At 47.1% G+C, this 15176-nt stretch overlaps 1 protein-coding gene and 1 long non-coding RNA gene across 3 annotated transcripts in view; one reads left to right on the top strand and one right to left on the bottom strand.

Moving 5' to 3' along the window:
• Positions 1–4388: 4388 nt before the first annotated feature.
• LOC126990181 (uncharacterized) overlaps positions 4389–15176 on the top strand; it is a 12638-nt gene continuing 1850 nt past the window's right edge. The window contains exons 1-5 of the mRNA XM_050848734.1: positions 4389–5072; positions 6648–6811; positions 8266–8453; positions 8894–9085; positions 11080–11197. Of these exons, the coding sequence (XP_050704691.1) occupies positions 4762–5072; positions 6648–6811; positions 8266–8453; positions 8894–9085; positions 11080–11197 (973 nt within the window). The 5' untranslated portion in view covers positions 4389–4761. The remainder of the gene's footprint in view (positions 5073–6647; positions 6812–8265; positions 8454–8893; positions 9086–11079; positions 11198–15176) is intronic.
• The window catches only part of LOC126990180 (uncharacterized), a 715-nt gene continuing 495 nt past the window's right edge, over positions 14957–15176 (bottom strand). Inside the window, exon 3 of one of the 2 annotated variants that reach the window (XR_007744103.1) lies at positions 14957–15083. This is a non-coding gene — a long non-coding RNA (uncharacterized LOC126990180). The remainder of the gene's footprint in view (positions 15084–15176) is intronic. The other variant, XR_007744104.1, reaches the window with a different exon arrangement.

Below are 15176 nucleotides of genomic sequence, written 5' to 3'. Positions count from 1 at the left end.
ACCTTCGTCCCCATCGCTGCCCTCTTCCTTTGTTGCACGTCTGCGACTGTACGGACGGGGCGTGCCTGCGCCCCTTTGCTGGTTCAGGCCACAGCCATTCAGACGGGGCGTGACCGCAGCCCGTCTTTGTGCATGGACGCCGCCGGCTTGAAGGGGCGTGTTTGCTGCCCGTTGCTCCGTCAGGCCGCCGCCGCCGGGAGGGAGGGTGACCGCCGCCCCTCCCTGCGTCTGGCCGCCTTGCAGCGCCTCCAGCAGCGCCTCCAGCATGTGGATCAGCGCCTGGAGGGTCGGGCGCTCGCCGGGCCCCGGCCTGATTACGGCGTTCACCCAGGCCCTGATGGGGGAGAGGCACGGGGCACTACTGAGGCCTCCGTGCATGGCCAGCGCGTGGCGAATGATGCTGGCCAGATCGTATGTGTCTATGTCCCTGATCCACGGGGGGACGTCCAGAGGCAGCCTCGGCACAAGCCATGACGTGAAGGGCTCCGGCTCCTCATTCCTATTTATCTGCCTCATGTCCGGTCGCTCGGCCACGCCCAAGTCTATCACGGTGGCCTCTGGGCCTTGACTGCCGTTGCGCACACACAAGTTATCGCCCTTAATGTCGTTGTGGGCGTAGCCTTCCCTGGCCAGTTCCTGCAGCGTGCGGGCGACTTGCAGCACGACGCTCAGCAGGTCTGGCAGCGAGGGGTCTGTTGCGAAATATCTCTCAACAGTCAGCCCAGCGTAGCGAGTTACTAGCCAACGCCTCCTGACGCAGGCGCCGACCAGTCGCTGTACCCCGGCCACCACCTGCAGCCTCTGCAGGATGGACGCCTCCTTCACGAGGTCCCCCACGCTGCCACTGTAGTAGGTCTTGATGACCAGTTCCTCACCGCTGTGAGGGTCCCACACCTTGCAGCAGGAGCCGAAGGCCCCGGCGCCCAGAGTCTCGTGCGCTTTGCTGCTCAGCAGGGCTTCCTGTCGCTCGTCGAGGAGAGGGACGCCTGCCTCCTGAAGGAGACTCACGGCGTGCCTCTCTTCAGCGGAGAACTGTTGCTGCTTTTCTCCAGCGGGCCTCCGCCTGTCAGGTAGCTTCCAGTAGTCTTTTGATTCTTCCTTTCCTTTGTTCCCTGAAGGCCCCTGCCGCTGTTTCTTAGCGGGCCACGACGAGCACTCGGCGTCTGGTGCCGGTCTCTTGGTGACTTCCCTCGTCTTGTCGTCCCCTTGCTGTCCGAGGACGCTTACTTGGTGCTCGGCGTCTGGTGCCGGTCTCTTGGTGACTTCCCTCGTCTTGTCGTCCCCTTGCTGTCCGAGGACGCTCACTTGGTGCTCGGCGTCTGGTGCCGGTCTCTTGGTGACTTCCCTCGTCTTGTCGTCCCTTTGCTGTCCGGGAACGCTCACTTGGTGCTCGGCGTCTGGTGCCGGTCTCTTGGTGACTTCCCTCGTCTTGTCGTCCCCTTGCTTTCCGGGGACGCTCACTTGGTGCTCGGCGTCTGGTGCCGGTCTCTTGGTGACTTCCCTCGTCTTGTCGTCCCCTTGCTGTCCGAGGACGCTTACTTGGTGCTCGGCGTCTGGTGCCGGTCTCTTGGTGACTTCCTTCTCTTGTCGTCCCTTGTTGTCCGGGAACGCTCACCTGGTGCTCGGCGGTGCTGCGGCCAACGGAGCAGCTTTTTTTCTTCACTACGTCCTCCTCCCTCTCCCCTCCTCCCTCCATCAGAGGGACCTCTCCAGTAAGTTTTCTTCTTCAAGGGCAACGCAGCCGTCACTCACACACTTTTCTTCACTACGGCAGGAGACGTTGTCTCCTCCCCCAGGCAAAAGGACTTCTTCTTGGCGGGCTTGTTCTTCTCGGTGCTTGAGGTGCGGCCGGAGGCCGAGGTGGGTGATAACTCTTCTTCACGGTCTGGTCGATCCATCACGTAAGCTGTGTACAGTAACAGGGGCTCTCACAGACCCTACACGTCGGTTTGGTGGAGATATTTTGGGGAAATTTTTGGGAGAATGGAGTTGGCAGAGTTCGGAAAGTAGTCTAGAGCTAGTGGATTCCACACACCGCCTTTTCTCTTTATATCGCATCCAATAATGAACAGATAAATAAACATGTTAACAATGTGCAAAAAAACTTTACACACACACACACACACACACACACACACACACACACACACACACACACACACACACACACACACACACACACACACACACACACACACACACACACACACACACACACACACACACACACACACACACACACACACACACACACACACGCAAACACACATATTCTCCTCCTCCTCCTCCTCCTCCTCCTCCTGCTCCCCCTCCTCTTCCTCATCCTTCTCGTCGCACTCTGCCATTCCCTCCATTCCTTGCCACCAAACCCTCCCTCTACCCTCTCTCCCTGCCACCCAACCCTCTCTCCCCTCCCACCCTGCTAGCTCCACTCCTCTCCTCTACAACCCCATATCCTTCCCTGCTACACCTCCCCAGCCGCCCCTGCCACCCCCCTACCGAGCCGACCTTCCTTGCACCACACTTAAAAAGGTGATGAAGGACTCCCCCGAGCTAGGCAGATAAGACCATATAGTTCCACCACCATTATCCTCCCTACACTTAACACCCTCCTCCCTGCTACCACACCCAGTCTTCCTTACCCCCATCACCCTTTTCATCTACCCCTGCCTCCCTCCCATCCCATCTCCCCCTACAACCCCCTTCCCCCCTCCTCCCCCTCCCGCCTCTCACTTCGGGTCCACACTCCATTAGTTGTCCACTGAGAAATATGAATATAATAGGCGTGGCATTACGCCTAACTGTGCACGGAGGACGAGGCGACGTGTCCGGAATACGAAACAACGGCGCGGAAGAGGAGGCGCCTACACATAATGGAGAGAAGAGTAGTTGAGGAGTAGGGGCAGGGGAAGAATAACTAGGAGGAGGAGTACAAAGATGATAAAGATGAGGGAGGGATAAATCGGTGTAGGAGGAAGAGGAGGAGTCTAGAGATGATAAAGATGAGGAGTGAGAGAATAGGAGCAGGACTTGAAGTGCTCACAGACGTTGTGAAGATTGTGAACCATATCCGAGGGAGCGCAACAACTTCAAGGATTTCTAAAGTGCTTTGTGAAGAAATGGGCTCTGTCTTCTTTGTTCTCCTGTTTCACACGGAGGTACGTTGGCTCTCACGTGGCAAAGTTCTGAATCGCGTGCTGCAACTTCGAGAGGAAATAACGATGTTGCTGCAAGAAGGTCGAACCTCGAAAGAAAATCTTCTTCACGAAATGATGCAAGATGACTGTTTCGTAACAAAGGTTGCCTACTTGGCTGATTTCTTCTCTGAAGTGAATTCCCTGAATATTTCACTCCAAGGAAACCTTGCAATGCTGCACACAGTTCGTGACAAAGTGGCAATATTCAAGTGTAAGATTCAACTTTACGTGAAAAGAGTTCAGGACAGTGACACAACTTTCTTCCCTCTATGACAACTATCCTAGATTCTATGGCAGAATCTGAATGCAGTTTCCGTGAGGAGATCTCGGCTCATCTTCTGCCAGTGATTGGAGAGGACCTAACACCCCCACAAAGTGACGATGCAAATCAACAACAAAGAAATAATGGGAATAAAAGTTTCATCCTCACACCACTCAGCAACGATCAAAGAAGCAACGATGAAACAGAGCGACCCAACGAAATATCAAAAAATAAAAAATAAAGCAGCATCAGGATTAGCGTCCCGTTGGCAAGACACAAACACCGCCGAGGCTCGGAGGAGGAAGAGGAGGCGGCGGCGGCTCCCTCACGCCTGGCGCCGGGAAGATGCTTGCTGCTGTCTGCCGTGACTCTGGCGGCGGTGATGACGCAGGAGGCCTCTGGTGCCGAGACACGGGCGTTCAGAGCGGCCAAGACTGCGGCCCAGCACCACCTGGCCCGGCCAGGCATTCATCGAGGCCAACTGTACCCGACACTTGTGCCCTAATGTAACGCACGGTGCCCGACCTTAAGACCCCTAACTACTAACGACGCCTCCGAGCGAGCCCTCCCCCTCCTTTATATTCAACCAAATGAAACCTAACTTAATCCTCTGAGACGTCCACTCCCATACGTAGGGCTAATTAGGACAGGTGAACTCCTCAGGCAGCTCAACACAGTGTCCATCAACAGCTCCAAGGTATGTCGGCATGTGAAAGAGTATTGGTAGAGGATGGAGAAGTCTGCAGAATCCTCACTTTACAGCAGGCATCAGTGCATATAACAAATCCTGAGTGACAATGACAGTCGCTTAACCCCGTCAGTGTCCGGCCCAGCTCAGCATGCCAAGAACACCCCTACAGGAGAACAGCTAGGCAGTTGACAGTAGGACAGAAGAGGCTTGTAGGGAAGAATAAATGTCATGGTGAGCAAACTATAGAATCACACCCTTTTTAACCTGAAACCACAGGTAATTCCAGAGTTGGGTGTGCTCAGAAATAGTTTTCATTGTCAGTGATACAGTAATTGTCATTTGCTACCCTTTCTGTCATGAGTTATTTTTCATATGTTCATTACTGTTCATAATTTGTTTTAATAACTGAGCTCATTTGTGACTCCTTGCCCTGTGTCTGCAAGGAACTGGGGAGGTGATTATGGTGTCATTAAACTTATTATTATTATTATTATTATTATTATTATTATTATTATTATTATTATTATTATTATTATCATCACTGAGATCCATGAAAGCAGGTCAAGGGAGGATAGAAAAATGCTACAGACCCAAACCCTTAATGAGCAGACATGGATATAAAGGAGAAAAATCGAAGAAGGGAGTCAAACCCAGTGCCTGGTGAGTTGCCTGACAGCCATAACCTTTCTCCAGGAATGGTGGGACATCCGGCACAGCAAGGATGGGCTGGCGGAGGAGGAGCTGTCCATGAGTGGCTGCAGAGTGGTGTGGTCCCGAGGTCAGGCTGGCCGAGTGGGGTCCCGGCAGGTTGTCAAGTGCACGACCTGAGACTCGGCTGTGATACATGCCATGCTCGCCTCCTCCTACACCTGCCCAGACCAACCGTCCCTGCTGGGAGAACCTGTCCCTCAAGAACCCACAGGTGACCTTTGCTCTTTGACCATTAGTAATATAAGTATGAGGTTGCCAGACCAGACTGATAGACTCTTTTTTATTACAAGGGCAAAAACAAAGACGACAGCAACACACTGCTTCCAACAAAGGTGTAAAGAACGGGAGGCCAAGAGCTGTGTGGCCTCCAATCACCACCCGCCGAGGGAAGCCTTTTTTTTTTACATCAAAGGAGACGGCTCAAGGGCAACAAAAAGAGTGCATAGAAAAAAAAATCCGGCTCCTCACCGCTCCGTGTTCTTGCTCTTATTTACGGATGTATTTATTTACTCATTCTTTTTTTGTTCATTATTATTTTTTTTCTGCCGCGTGGTGTAATAATGCTGTGGTGGTTCTCTCTTTTTTTTTTCTTCATCCGCATCACTCTCCCATTCATCCTTGACCTTTCCTTTACCATCATTGTCATCCACCTCGTCCTAGTTACAGTAGAGCCCCATTCAGCGCGAGAATTAGGTGGATGAAGCGGCCGCGCTAACTGAATAAAGTAACCAATATGAAAAAAAATATTTGGTGCAGACGTGGGTCTGACTTTTGGGTTTGATAATTACTCAAAATAATCACTCACATTAAAAAAACAACCCTACGATTGGCTGGGCTCTGAAAACACACTTGTGATTCGCTGGGAGTCCGGTGACGTCATCGCCGGCGCTCACCCGGCCAGCGGCCTCGCTGCCTTAAGGCAGTGTGTCACACTGGCTGTTTTCTTCTAACCGTTGTGGCTACTGGCAACGCCCGTGCACCCATCCAGGAGCGAGTTGTCGGTTCACCGTAACTTGGTGTCACACTGAGCCCTTTTCTTCCCACCGCTTTGGCGGCAGCTTGGACAACCGGCAAGTCCAAATTTTCCTGGTGTGCATCACACACAGCCAAGGTCAGTTGCCCGTATCCACATCCACAACGTAAACAAAGCACTTGCCCTGTATCAACATGGCGTAAAGTAAGGGCTCTCGCAGCTTGTGCCGCGCATCATGGCAGCTTGGCGCAATTTTCAAAACTCAGTCGTGGTGGCTGCTCGCGCTAACTGAGGCTTTCGCGCTAATTAATTTTTTCCTTGGTAGATGGTGGCTTGTGCTAATTGATCTCGCGCTAACTGAGGCTTTCACACTAATTAATTTTTTTCTCGGTAGATGGTGGCTTGTGCTAATTGATCTTGCGCTAAGTGAGGCTTTCACGCTAATTAATTTTTTCCTTGGTAGATGTTGGCTTCTGCTAATTGATCTTGCGCTAAGTGGGGCTCTACTGTACTTTTTTTCTTCATCCGCTTTGCTCTCCCATTCATCCATTTCCTTGTTCTCTCATTTACTGTCATTGTCATCCACCTCGTTCTAGTTACCTTTTTATTTTCCTTCATCCACATCACTTTTTCTTATTTTTTTATTTTCCCTTCGACGCTCTCATTTACCGTCACAAGGATTACCTTTTGTTCTCGTACGCAGTCTTCCATCTGTTGCACTCTTCTGGGTGTGACCAAGCTATTGTGTTTATTTGTATATCTACAATATTTACTTATTCATTTTTTATTTATTATGTATTTTTACTGTTGCAGGTTCAATCACACACTCTGCGAAGCTTACGTGGAGGAAAACTGGTCTCCCGGCCAGGTGGTCACCAACCTTGTGGCCACGGACCTTGATGCCTGGGACCTGGGCAAGCTGAGATACACCGTCCTGCACCAGACCTCAGAAGCAGCCGTCACCATGAACAAGGAAGGTAGAGAAAGACTGAATCTACTTCTACTCTTGAAAGAGATTCGTATGGAGGTTTTACGCATTAATGTTATTGTTCATAGTTATAGTGGAAGTAGTAGTAGTAGTAGTAGGAGGAGGAGGAGCAGGGAAAGGCAGCAGAATAAAGAACTAAAGAAGGAGAAAAAAAAGAGCTGGAAACCTGCCTTTTTCCTCCACATATCATTGAAGTTTTCCCTGAGATCATATTACAGTAACTTATCTCTTGACCTGCATCTCATACCTCAAGAAAACACATCACTAGAGCATGCTGTTGTGAGGCCTTGATTGAAAGACACCCTAAACTTAACCTAACCTAACAAAACCCTGAACAGTTACCATACATCTTGACTCGGAAAACTCATATTTGCTTCCTTACTAATGAGACTTTCTATATAACAAAGAGAGGCCATTCTTTGTTGATTCATATTGAAAGACACCCTAAACTTAACCTAACCTAACAAAACCCTCAACAGTTACCATACATCTTGACTCGGAAAACTCATATTTGCTTCCTTACTAATGAGACTTTCTATATAACAAAGAGAGGCCATTCTTTGTTGATTCATATTGAAAGACACCCTAAACTTAACCTAACCTAACAAAACCCTCAACAGTTACCATACATCTTGACTCAGAAAACTCATATTTGCTTCCTTACTAATGAGACTTTCTATATAACAAAGAGAGGCCATTCTTTGTTGATTCATATTGAAAGACACCCTAAACTTAACCTAACCTAACAAAACCCTCAACAGTTACCATACATCTTGACTCAGAAAACTCATATTTGCTTCCTTACTAATGAGACTTTCTATATAACAATGTGAGGTCATTCTTTGTTGATTCATATTGAAAGACACCCTAAACTCAACATAACCTAACAAAACCCTCAACAGTTACCATACATCTTGACTCAGAAAACTCATATTTGCTTCCTTACTAATGAGACTTTCTATATTACAATGTGAGGCCATTCTTTGTTGATTCATATTGAAAGACACCCTAAACTTAACCTAACCTAACAAAACCCTGAACAGTTACCATACATCTTGACTCAGAAAACTCATATTTGCTTCCTAACTAATGAGACTTTCTGTATAACAAAGTAGGGTCATTCTTTGTTGATTCATATTGAAAGACACCCTAAACTTAACCTAACCTAACAAAGCCCTTAATAATTACCATACATCTTGACTCAGAAAACTCACATTTGCTTCCTTAGTAATGAGACTTTCTATATAACAAAGAGAGGCCATTCTTTGTTAATTCATATTGAAAGACACCCTAAACTTAACCTAACCTAACAAAACCCTGAATAATTACCATACACTTGACCCAGAAAACTCATATTTGCTTCCTTAATAATGAAACTTTCTATATAACAATGTGAGGTCATTCTTTGTGTATTTATACCATATAGACTTCACCCCTTTCCAGGCAGTCTATACACTGAGACACCCCTGAATCGCGAGTCCCTGCCCGTGCACAGCCTCAAGGTGTCCGTGATGGACGAAGAGATCCAGGCCAGCTTCACGGTGGTGTGCGACATGAACAAAAACCCACCAGTCTTTACGCTGCCGGAGTACCAGGCGAACATCATGGCTCCCGGGACGACCATTCTTAAGGTGGGGAACAGGGAGGAGAATATGGGAAAGAGGAAGAGAAGCAGAGAAAAAAAGGGGGAAGGGGAGGAGACAAAAAGATGAGGAAGAGGAAGAGAAAAATCAAGCCTCTGTGTTGGATAGTGGAGTGTTTCCCATGTGGTATTGGTGTGCTGGATATCCCTTCACTGGTAGCCTGGTAACATACACTCCCAGGTCTTTCTCTGCCTCTGTGGTGGATAGTGGAGTGTTTCCCATGTGGTATTGGTGTGCTGGATATCCCCTCCCAAGGTGCAGGACTTAAAACTTCATTGAATTGTAGCAGCCACTTTTTGTTCCATTCCTGTAGCTTGGTGATGTCTTCTTATAGGAAATCCACAGTCAAAGGGTTAAATTCATTGTCATTATTTTTGCAGCCAGGAGAAAGCCAGAAATTACAAGAGGTTAATATGCCTTCTCTCTAGGTCATTGGTGTTAAGCTCACCGGGGAGCTGAGCAGTTGGACATCACCCAAAGACATCATATTGAAGGTCGCTGGAATTCTGACAGTTAAAGGCGGCACCGGGGCAATTGTTGAATATTTGGGGCCTGGCGTGGACTCCATCTCCTGCACCGGCATGGCCACGATATGCAACATGGGCGCCGAGATCGGTAAGGTGTGAAGGGGCTTCGTGGTGCAGTGGTTAGCATGCTCAGCTCACAGCCGAGAGAGTTTTATGACCCTGGTGGTAGTGTGACCCTTCTTCTGTACCATGAACCTCAAGAAACACTTATTAGAACCCAGAGAGCCTGAGTTCGATTCCCCGGCAGAGTGGAAAAATTTGGGCGGCTTTTCCGATACCCTACGCCCCTGTCCACCCAGCAGTGTACCAGGCATTAATGGGGGGTTGTGTCCTGTCTCCTGGGGTCTGTTCCCTTCTCCTATAATTCCTTCCCCTTCTGTCTCTCCAGCATATGACCACAGAGGTTGCGCCCACTAAGCAAAACTTTCCAACTGTTCCCTTCTCCTAGAATTCCTTCCCCTTCTGTGTCTCTCCGGCATGTGACCACAGATGTTGCGCCCACTAAGCAAAACTTTCCAACTGTTCCCTTCTCCTATAATTCCTTCCCCTTCTGTCTCTTTCCAGCATATGGCCACAGATGTTGCGCCCACTAAGCAAAACTTTCCAACTGTCCCCTTCTCCTATAATTCCTTCCCCTTCTGTCTCTCTCCAGCATATGGCCACAGATGTTGTGCCCACTAAGCAAAACTTTCCAACTGTTCCCTTCTCCTAGAATTCCTTCCCCTTCTGTGTCTCTCCGGCATGTGACCACAGATGTTGCACCCACTAAACAAAACTTTCCAACCCTTTCCTCATCAAACTTATTTACCAACTTGTACAGTGCAATCAAATCTCCTCTCTCCCTTCTTTGTTCCAGTGTCGTCAAGTCCATCTCCCTCAATGTCTTCATACGTCATATTCGAGAGTTCTGGGACCATTTTGTTGCAATTCTCTGTCTTGAGTCCAACATAATCTTCCTTTGTATAGTTTTTCCTTTTTTCCTTATATGCCTCATCTTGGTATTCAAATCCTTCCATAGTTTTCATCTGTCATAGTTGATGCCATTCTTTCCTAAGGGGCACTCGTGACTGACTCCTTCATCTAACTCAACATTTTTCTGTGAAAATTAGGTCAAGTCTTGATGGTTGGTCATCTCCTCTTAGCCTTGTTTCTCCTTTAACCCACTGCATCAACAGATTATCACATCAGGTGTGTGTGTGTGTGTGTGTGTGTGTGTGTGTGTGTGTGTGTGTGTGTGTGTTTAGCTAGTTGTTGTATTTACCTAGTTGTAGTTTTATAGGGCCTGGGCTTGACGTTCGTGTGGTCCCGTCTCTGTATCTACATTTATCCAACTTTTCCTTGAAGCTTTGCACACTCCTTTCTGATACTACATCCTCACTTAGTCTGTTCCAAACCTCTGTACTTCTTTGCGGGAAGCTATATTTCTTTATGTCTCTCAAGCATCTTCCCTTCCTCAATTTTTGACTGTGTCCTCTTGTGTTCCTGGTGGTAATTTCTTCTTTTAGTGGTAACTCCTCATTGTCTACTTCTTCCATTTTGCTCAATAATTTGTAGATTTGTATTAGGTCTCCCGTTTCTCTTCTTTGTTCTAGTGTTGGTAAGTCCATTTCCTTTAGTCTCTCCTCGTATGTCAATCCCTGGAACCATTTTTGTTGCCATCTTTTGTATTCTTTCCAGTTTCTTTATGTGTTTCTTCTTATGGGGAGACCACACTGCCTCTGCATGTGTGTGTGTGTGTGTGTGTGTGTGTAAGATTGACTGACTGATGAATGAATGACTGTGAGATTAAGGCTGGTATTACAAGACACTTTCCCTGCTCACATCAGCTACTTCTAAAGGTCAAAGGGGGATATCAGTCAGGTTCTAATGAGTGTTTTTCAGGCTCATGGTACAGAAGAAGGATTAAACTACCACCAGGGTCATAAAACCACCCCTGGAAATGCCCACAACTCCTGCGAAAGCCTTGTCAAATATGTGTTCTTGGCCCTAAGTAAATAACTTCCTGATGGAGTGGATGATTGACTTGGCATCTTGTAGCTTTACTCTCAGCCATTTCAAGTTCCCGACTGATGTACTAACACCCTCAGATTGGCTACAGTGAAGGTCGTGGCAGAGAGTGTACTCAAACTCCTACTGTGAGCTACTTCTGCTGCCTGCGCCCTCACCACCCCTGTGAAGGACGCCCAGCTGACCCAACCCTCCTCGGTGAGTCTGTCCCACTTAATGTTGCAAGAGTTATCCGGTATACCTTCACTCTCTCATGCTTTCCCTATGTCCTGTGCTGTCCAACTTAATAATGTGAGAGTTAACTGGTGTTTTCACTACCATCTTTTTAGAGAGTCTGATTAAAAAAACTAGTGCAGGAGTTGTGGTGTTTTTTGTTCCTGTTGGGTGCCTGGACCTATCTATCAGCTGTCTTGTGCTGTCCAACTTAATAATGTGAGAGTTAACTGGTGTTTTCACTATCATCTTTTTAGAGTGTCTGATTAAAAAACTAATGCAGGAGTAATGGTGTTTTTTGTTCCTGTTGGGTGCCTGGACCTATCAGCTGTCTTGTGCTGTCCAGCTTATTAATGCAAGAGTTGGCCTGTATCTTCACTCTTAACCCCTTCACTACGGCCGGGCCAAAACAGCGCCCCGTGCCATATCCGGGATCGCCACGCGCGCCAAATTTCAAATGTTGCTATTGAATATAACAAGTTTTCAGCCATACGCTCAACATAATCATCATGTATTATATAAGAAAACATGCAGAATGGATCGTATTGGCTATACAGACACAGCCACACGTGGCCACTTGCTGAACTGTCAGAGCTGTACTTTCCACAGAATTCAAGTTATAGACTAGAGTGCATCTGAGGCTGCCTCCAGGATACAAGGCCTTGGCAGAGTCACCGCTCTGAGCCTACGACCACTCACTTATTACCTCGACACGATTTCCTGACACTACTATTTGACCTGGAGAAAAACTGAAATCGGGCAGGAGTGAAGCGTGTGCAATGTCATCGGCTTGGAGCGATGGCGGCACCATGGCCGTGTATGTATCTCGGAGACAGCTTCAGACACACACTATTCTATAACTTGAAATCTATGGAAAGTACAGCTTGGAGTTGAGTGGCCATATGCCTGTATAGCCAATGCAGTCCATTAAATGGTGCACATAAAGAAACTCACTACGGCCGGGCCAAAACAGCACGCCGCGCCGTATCCGGGATCGCCGCGCGCCAAATTTCAAATGTCGCTATTAAATATAACAAGTTTTCAGCCATAAACTCAACACAATCATCATGTATTATATATGAAAACATGCAGAATTAAATGGTGCATATAAAGAAACATAAATTAATTGATAATTTTGAGATGTAAGCATAAATATAGAGATAAAATAACTTGTATATTGGTTAAAGCGAGCCAGGACGCAGTATGCGCGTCCTGGGATGTGGTACGGGGCACGCAAGGACACAGTATACACGTCCTCGTGTTGTAGGGGTTAAGCCTTCCCTGTGTCCTGTGCTGTCACCTCTGTAATGCAAGTGGTGGACAATATGAGATACCCTTTGCCTCACAGTTAATGGCCACATAATGAGGTAGAGGAATGAGATAAAATTCATATAAAGCCGTATTTTTGAAAAGGGGAAGGGAGGACTCACCTGATAAAAGATGGCTTTATTTTGTACACTTTTTACTCCATTTTGAATAAGAACATAGCAGGCAGTAGCTTATCCAGTAGACTATTAGTGCTGCCTCGGAGAATCTTGGAACCATTTGCTGAACTGAGTGCAGACCAACGTGGCTCACGTGAAGCACTTACGAGACTTGGCAACAGAAAACTCCTCAGTTGTATCCTTGACGTGCTAATTTCCCTCAGTGACTCGTGCTGCTCAGTACTCATTAGAGAGAGGTGGTTCAATCTTGTTTGAACCATACTGACTCTTACTTCTTGAGTCTAGTTAATTTTGGAAAGGAGCGTTCACCACTGCAGTTGGTAACCATTAGAGTTAAATAAATCTTCAACGCGATCTCGACATTAGGAGAACAAAACCCAAAAGAATGAGCAACTCTCAGACGATACAATGTCATCTCGTAAAGGTCTTGTTGAGATCCAGCAACAGTACAGCCGGATCGGACCGCAACAGCACTGATCCAATATTTCCCAAAATATATAAGGTACGTCAAGTTTGCAGTATATTGACAGGCCAACATTCGCTGCAGATTTATCTTTACTCAATGTTATGATAACCCCTCGAATGTTGGTCTGTGAATGTGCCGGCAACTTAACGTACACCTATTGAATACACACCAGCAGAACGGTCGCTTCTGAAAATAAAAAAACTATTTTATACCCCTTTGTCATCACGATATATTATTATACTCAACACCCTGCCAACGTACTACTGGCTTACTCATGAGTACAGATACTATTGATGAGAGGCCAAAACTCACACTTAGATTCAGCTGTGCACTTGTGCCTCGACCGCCATTAAAGCTTTTTTCTGTTATTGATATTTAATATAATCTATACTACTAAACTTTTATCTGCATTAATAGGTTAAGTATATTATGTATAACACACCCCTAACTTACCCTACAGACAGTCAAGGAAATACACATTTTAACCCGTCCGCTGCAATTGGCACGGATTTGGCTTTCACTGGTAGCCTGGTGAACTTATACTCCCAGGTCTTTCTCTGCCTCTGTGGTGGATAGTGGAGTGTTTCCTATATGGTATTGGTGTGCTGGATATCCCTTCACTGGTAGCCTGGTAACATACACTCCCAGGTCTTTCTCTGCCTCTGTGGTGGATAGTGGAGTGTTTCCTATATGGTATTGGTGTGCTGGATATCCCTTCACTGGTAGCCTGGTAACATACACTCCCAGGTCTTTCTCTGCCTCTGTGGTGGATAGTGGAGTGTTTCCCATATGGTATTGGTGTGCTGGATATCCCTTCACTGGTAGCCTGGTAACATACACTCCCAGGTCTTTCTCTGCCTCTGTGGTGGATAGTGGAGTGTTTCCCATATGGTATTGGTGTGCTGGATATCCCTTCACTGGTAGCCTGGTAACATACACTCCCAGGTCTTTCTCTGCCTCTGTGGTGGATAGTGGAGTGTTTCCCATATGGTGGTATTGGTGTGCTGGATATCCCCTCCCAAGGTGCAGGACTGCATTTTTCTTCATTGAATTGTAGCAGCCACTTTTTGCTCCACTCCTGTAGCTTGGTGAGGTCTTCTTGTAGGAAATCCGTAGTCAAGGGGTTAAGAGAATCCATCGCCAGGACCTTCATGCTATTCAATTTACACATGTTTATGTCTGCTGGAGCCTTGGGTCCAGCTGCAACACCCACAAGTCCGGATCTGGACCGCGGGCCGCCAGTTGAGTTGGGAAGCCCTGGACTATATGCCGTATATGGTGTACTACAATGCCAGGCTTATTATACTATGCCCTAGTGAAGTTTCCTATATTTTCTTATCCCGGAAGCAGCGACGGGCCAAATTTGTGCCGTGACATAAACCCCCCAAGATAGATGATACATAATCTGATCACAAATGCTTTGATATATATTATGGAATGGTTTGTGTAAGGGGTGATTTTTTTTCATTTTTCTCGCTTAGAGGGACCATTAAGAAACATGATCCCGCAGCTACCGGGTTATATATAGTAATATCATATATAATAATATTACAAAAAATTAGGAAAATGAGTAATTATTTTGTCTCAGCCTTCTGTGCCTAAGGGCAAAAACTTTAGTTACTAATTTTTTACGTTCCCGCGGGGCCTGTACCACGTGCTAAATGTGCTACTAGGTTAATTAACCCCTTGAATGCGGATTTCCTACAGTTAGACATCACCAAGCTACTGAAATGGAGCAAAAAGTGGCTGCTACAATTCAATGAAGAAAAATTTAAAGTCCTGCACCTTGGGAGGGGATATCCAGCACACCAATACCACATGGGAAAACACTCCACTATCCATCACAGAGGCAGAGAAAGACCTGGGAGTGTATGTTACCAGGCTACCAGTGAAGGTATATCCAGCACACCAATACCACATGGGAAACACTCCACTATCCACCACAGAGGCAGAGAAAGACCTGGGAGTGTATGTTACCAGGCTACCAGTGAAGGGATATCCAGCACACCAATACCATATAGGAAACACTCCACTATCCACCACAGAGGCAGAG

This window comes from Eriocheir sinensis, unplaced genomic scaffold (assembly GCF_024679095.1).
Source record: "Eriocheir sinensis breed Jianghai 21 unplaced genomic scaffold, ASM2467909v1 Scaffold1478, whole genome shotgun sequence".
Lineage (NCBI taxonomy): Eukaryota > Metazoa > Arthropoda > Malacostraca > Decapoda > Varunidae > Eriocheir > Eriocheir sinensis.
Note: the sequence above shows the minus strand (reverse complement) of the source record. Positions and strands in the feature narration are given on the sequence as shown.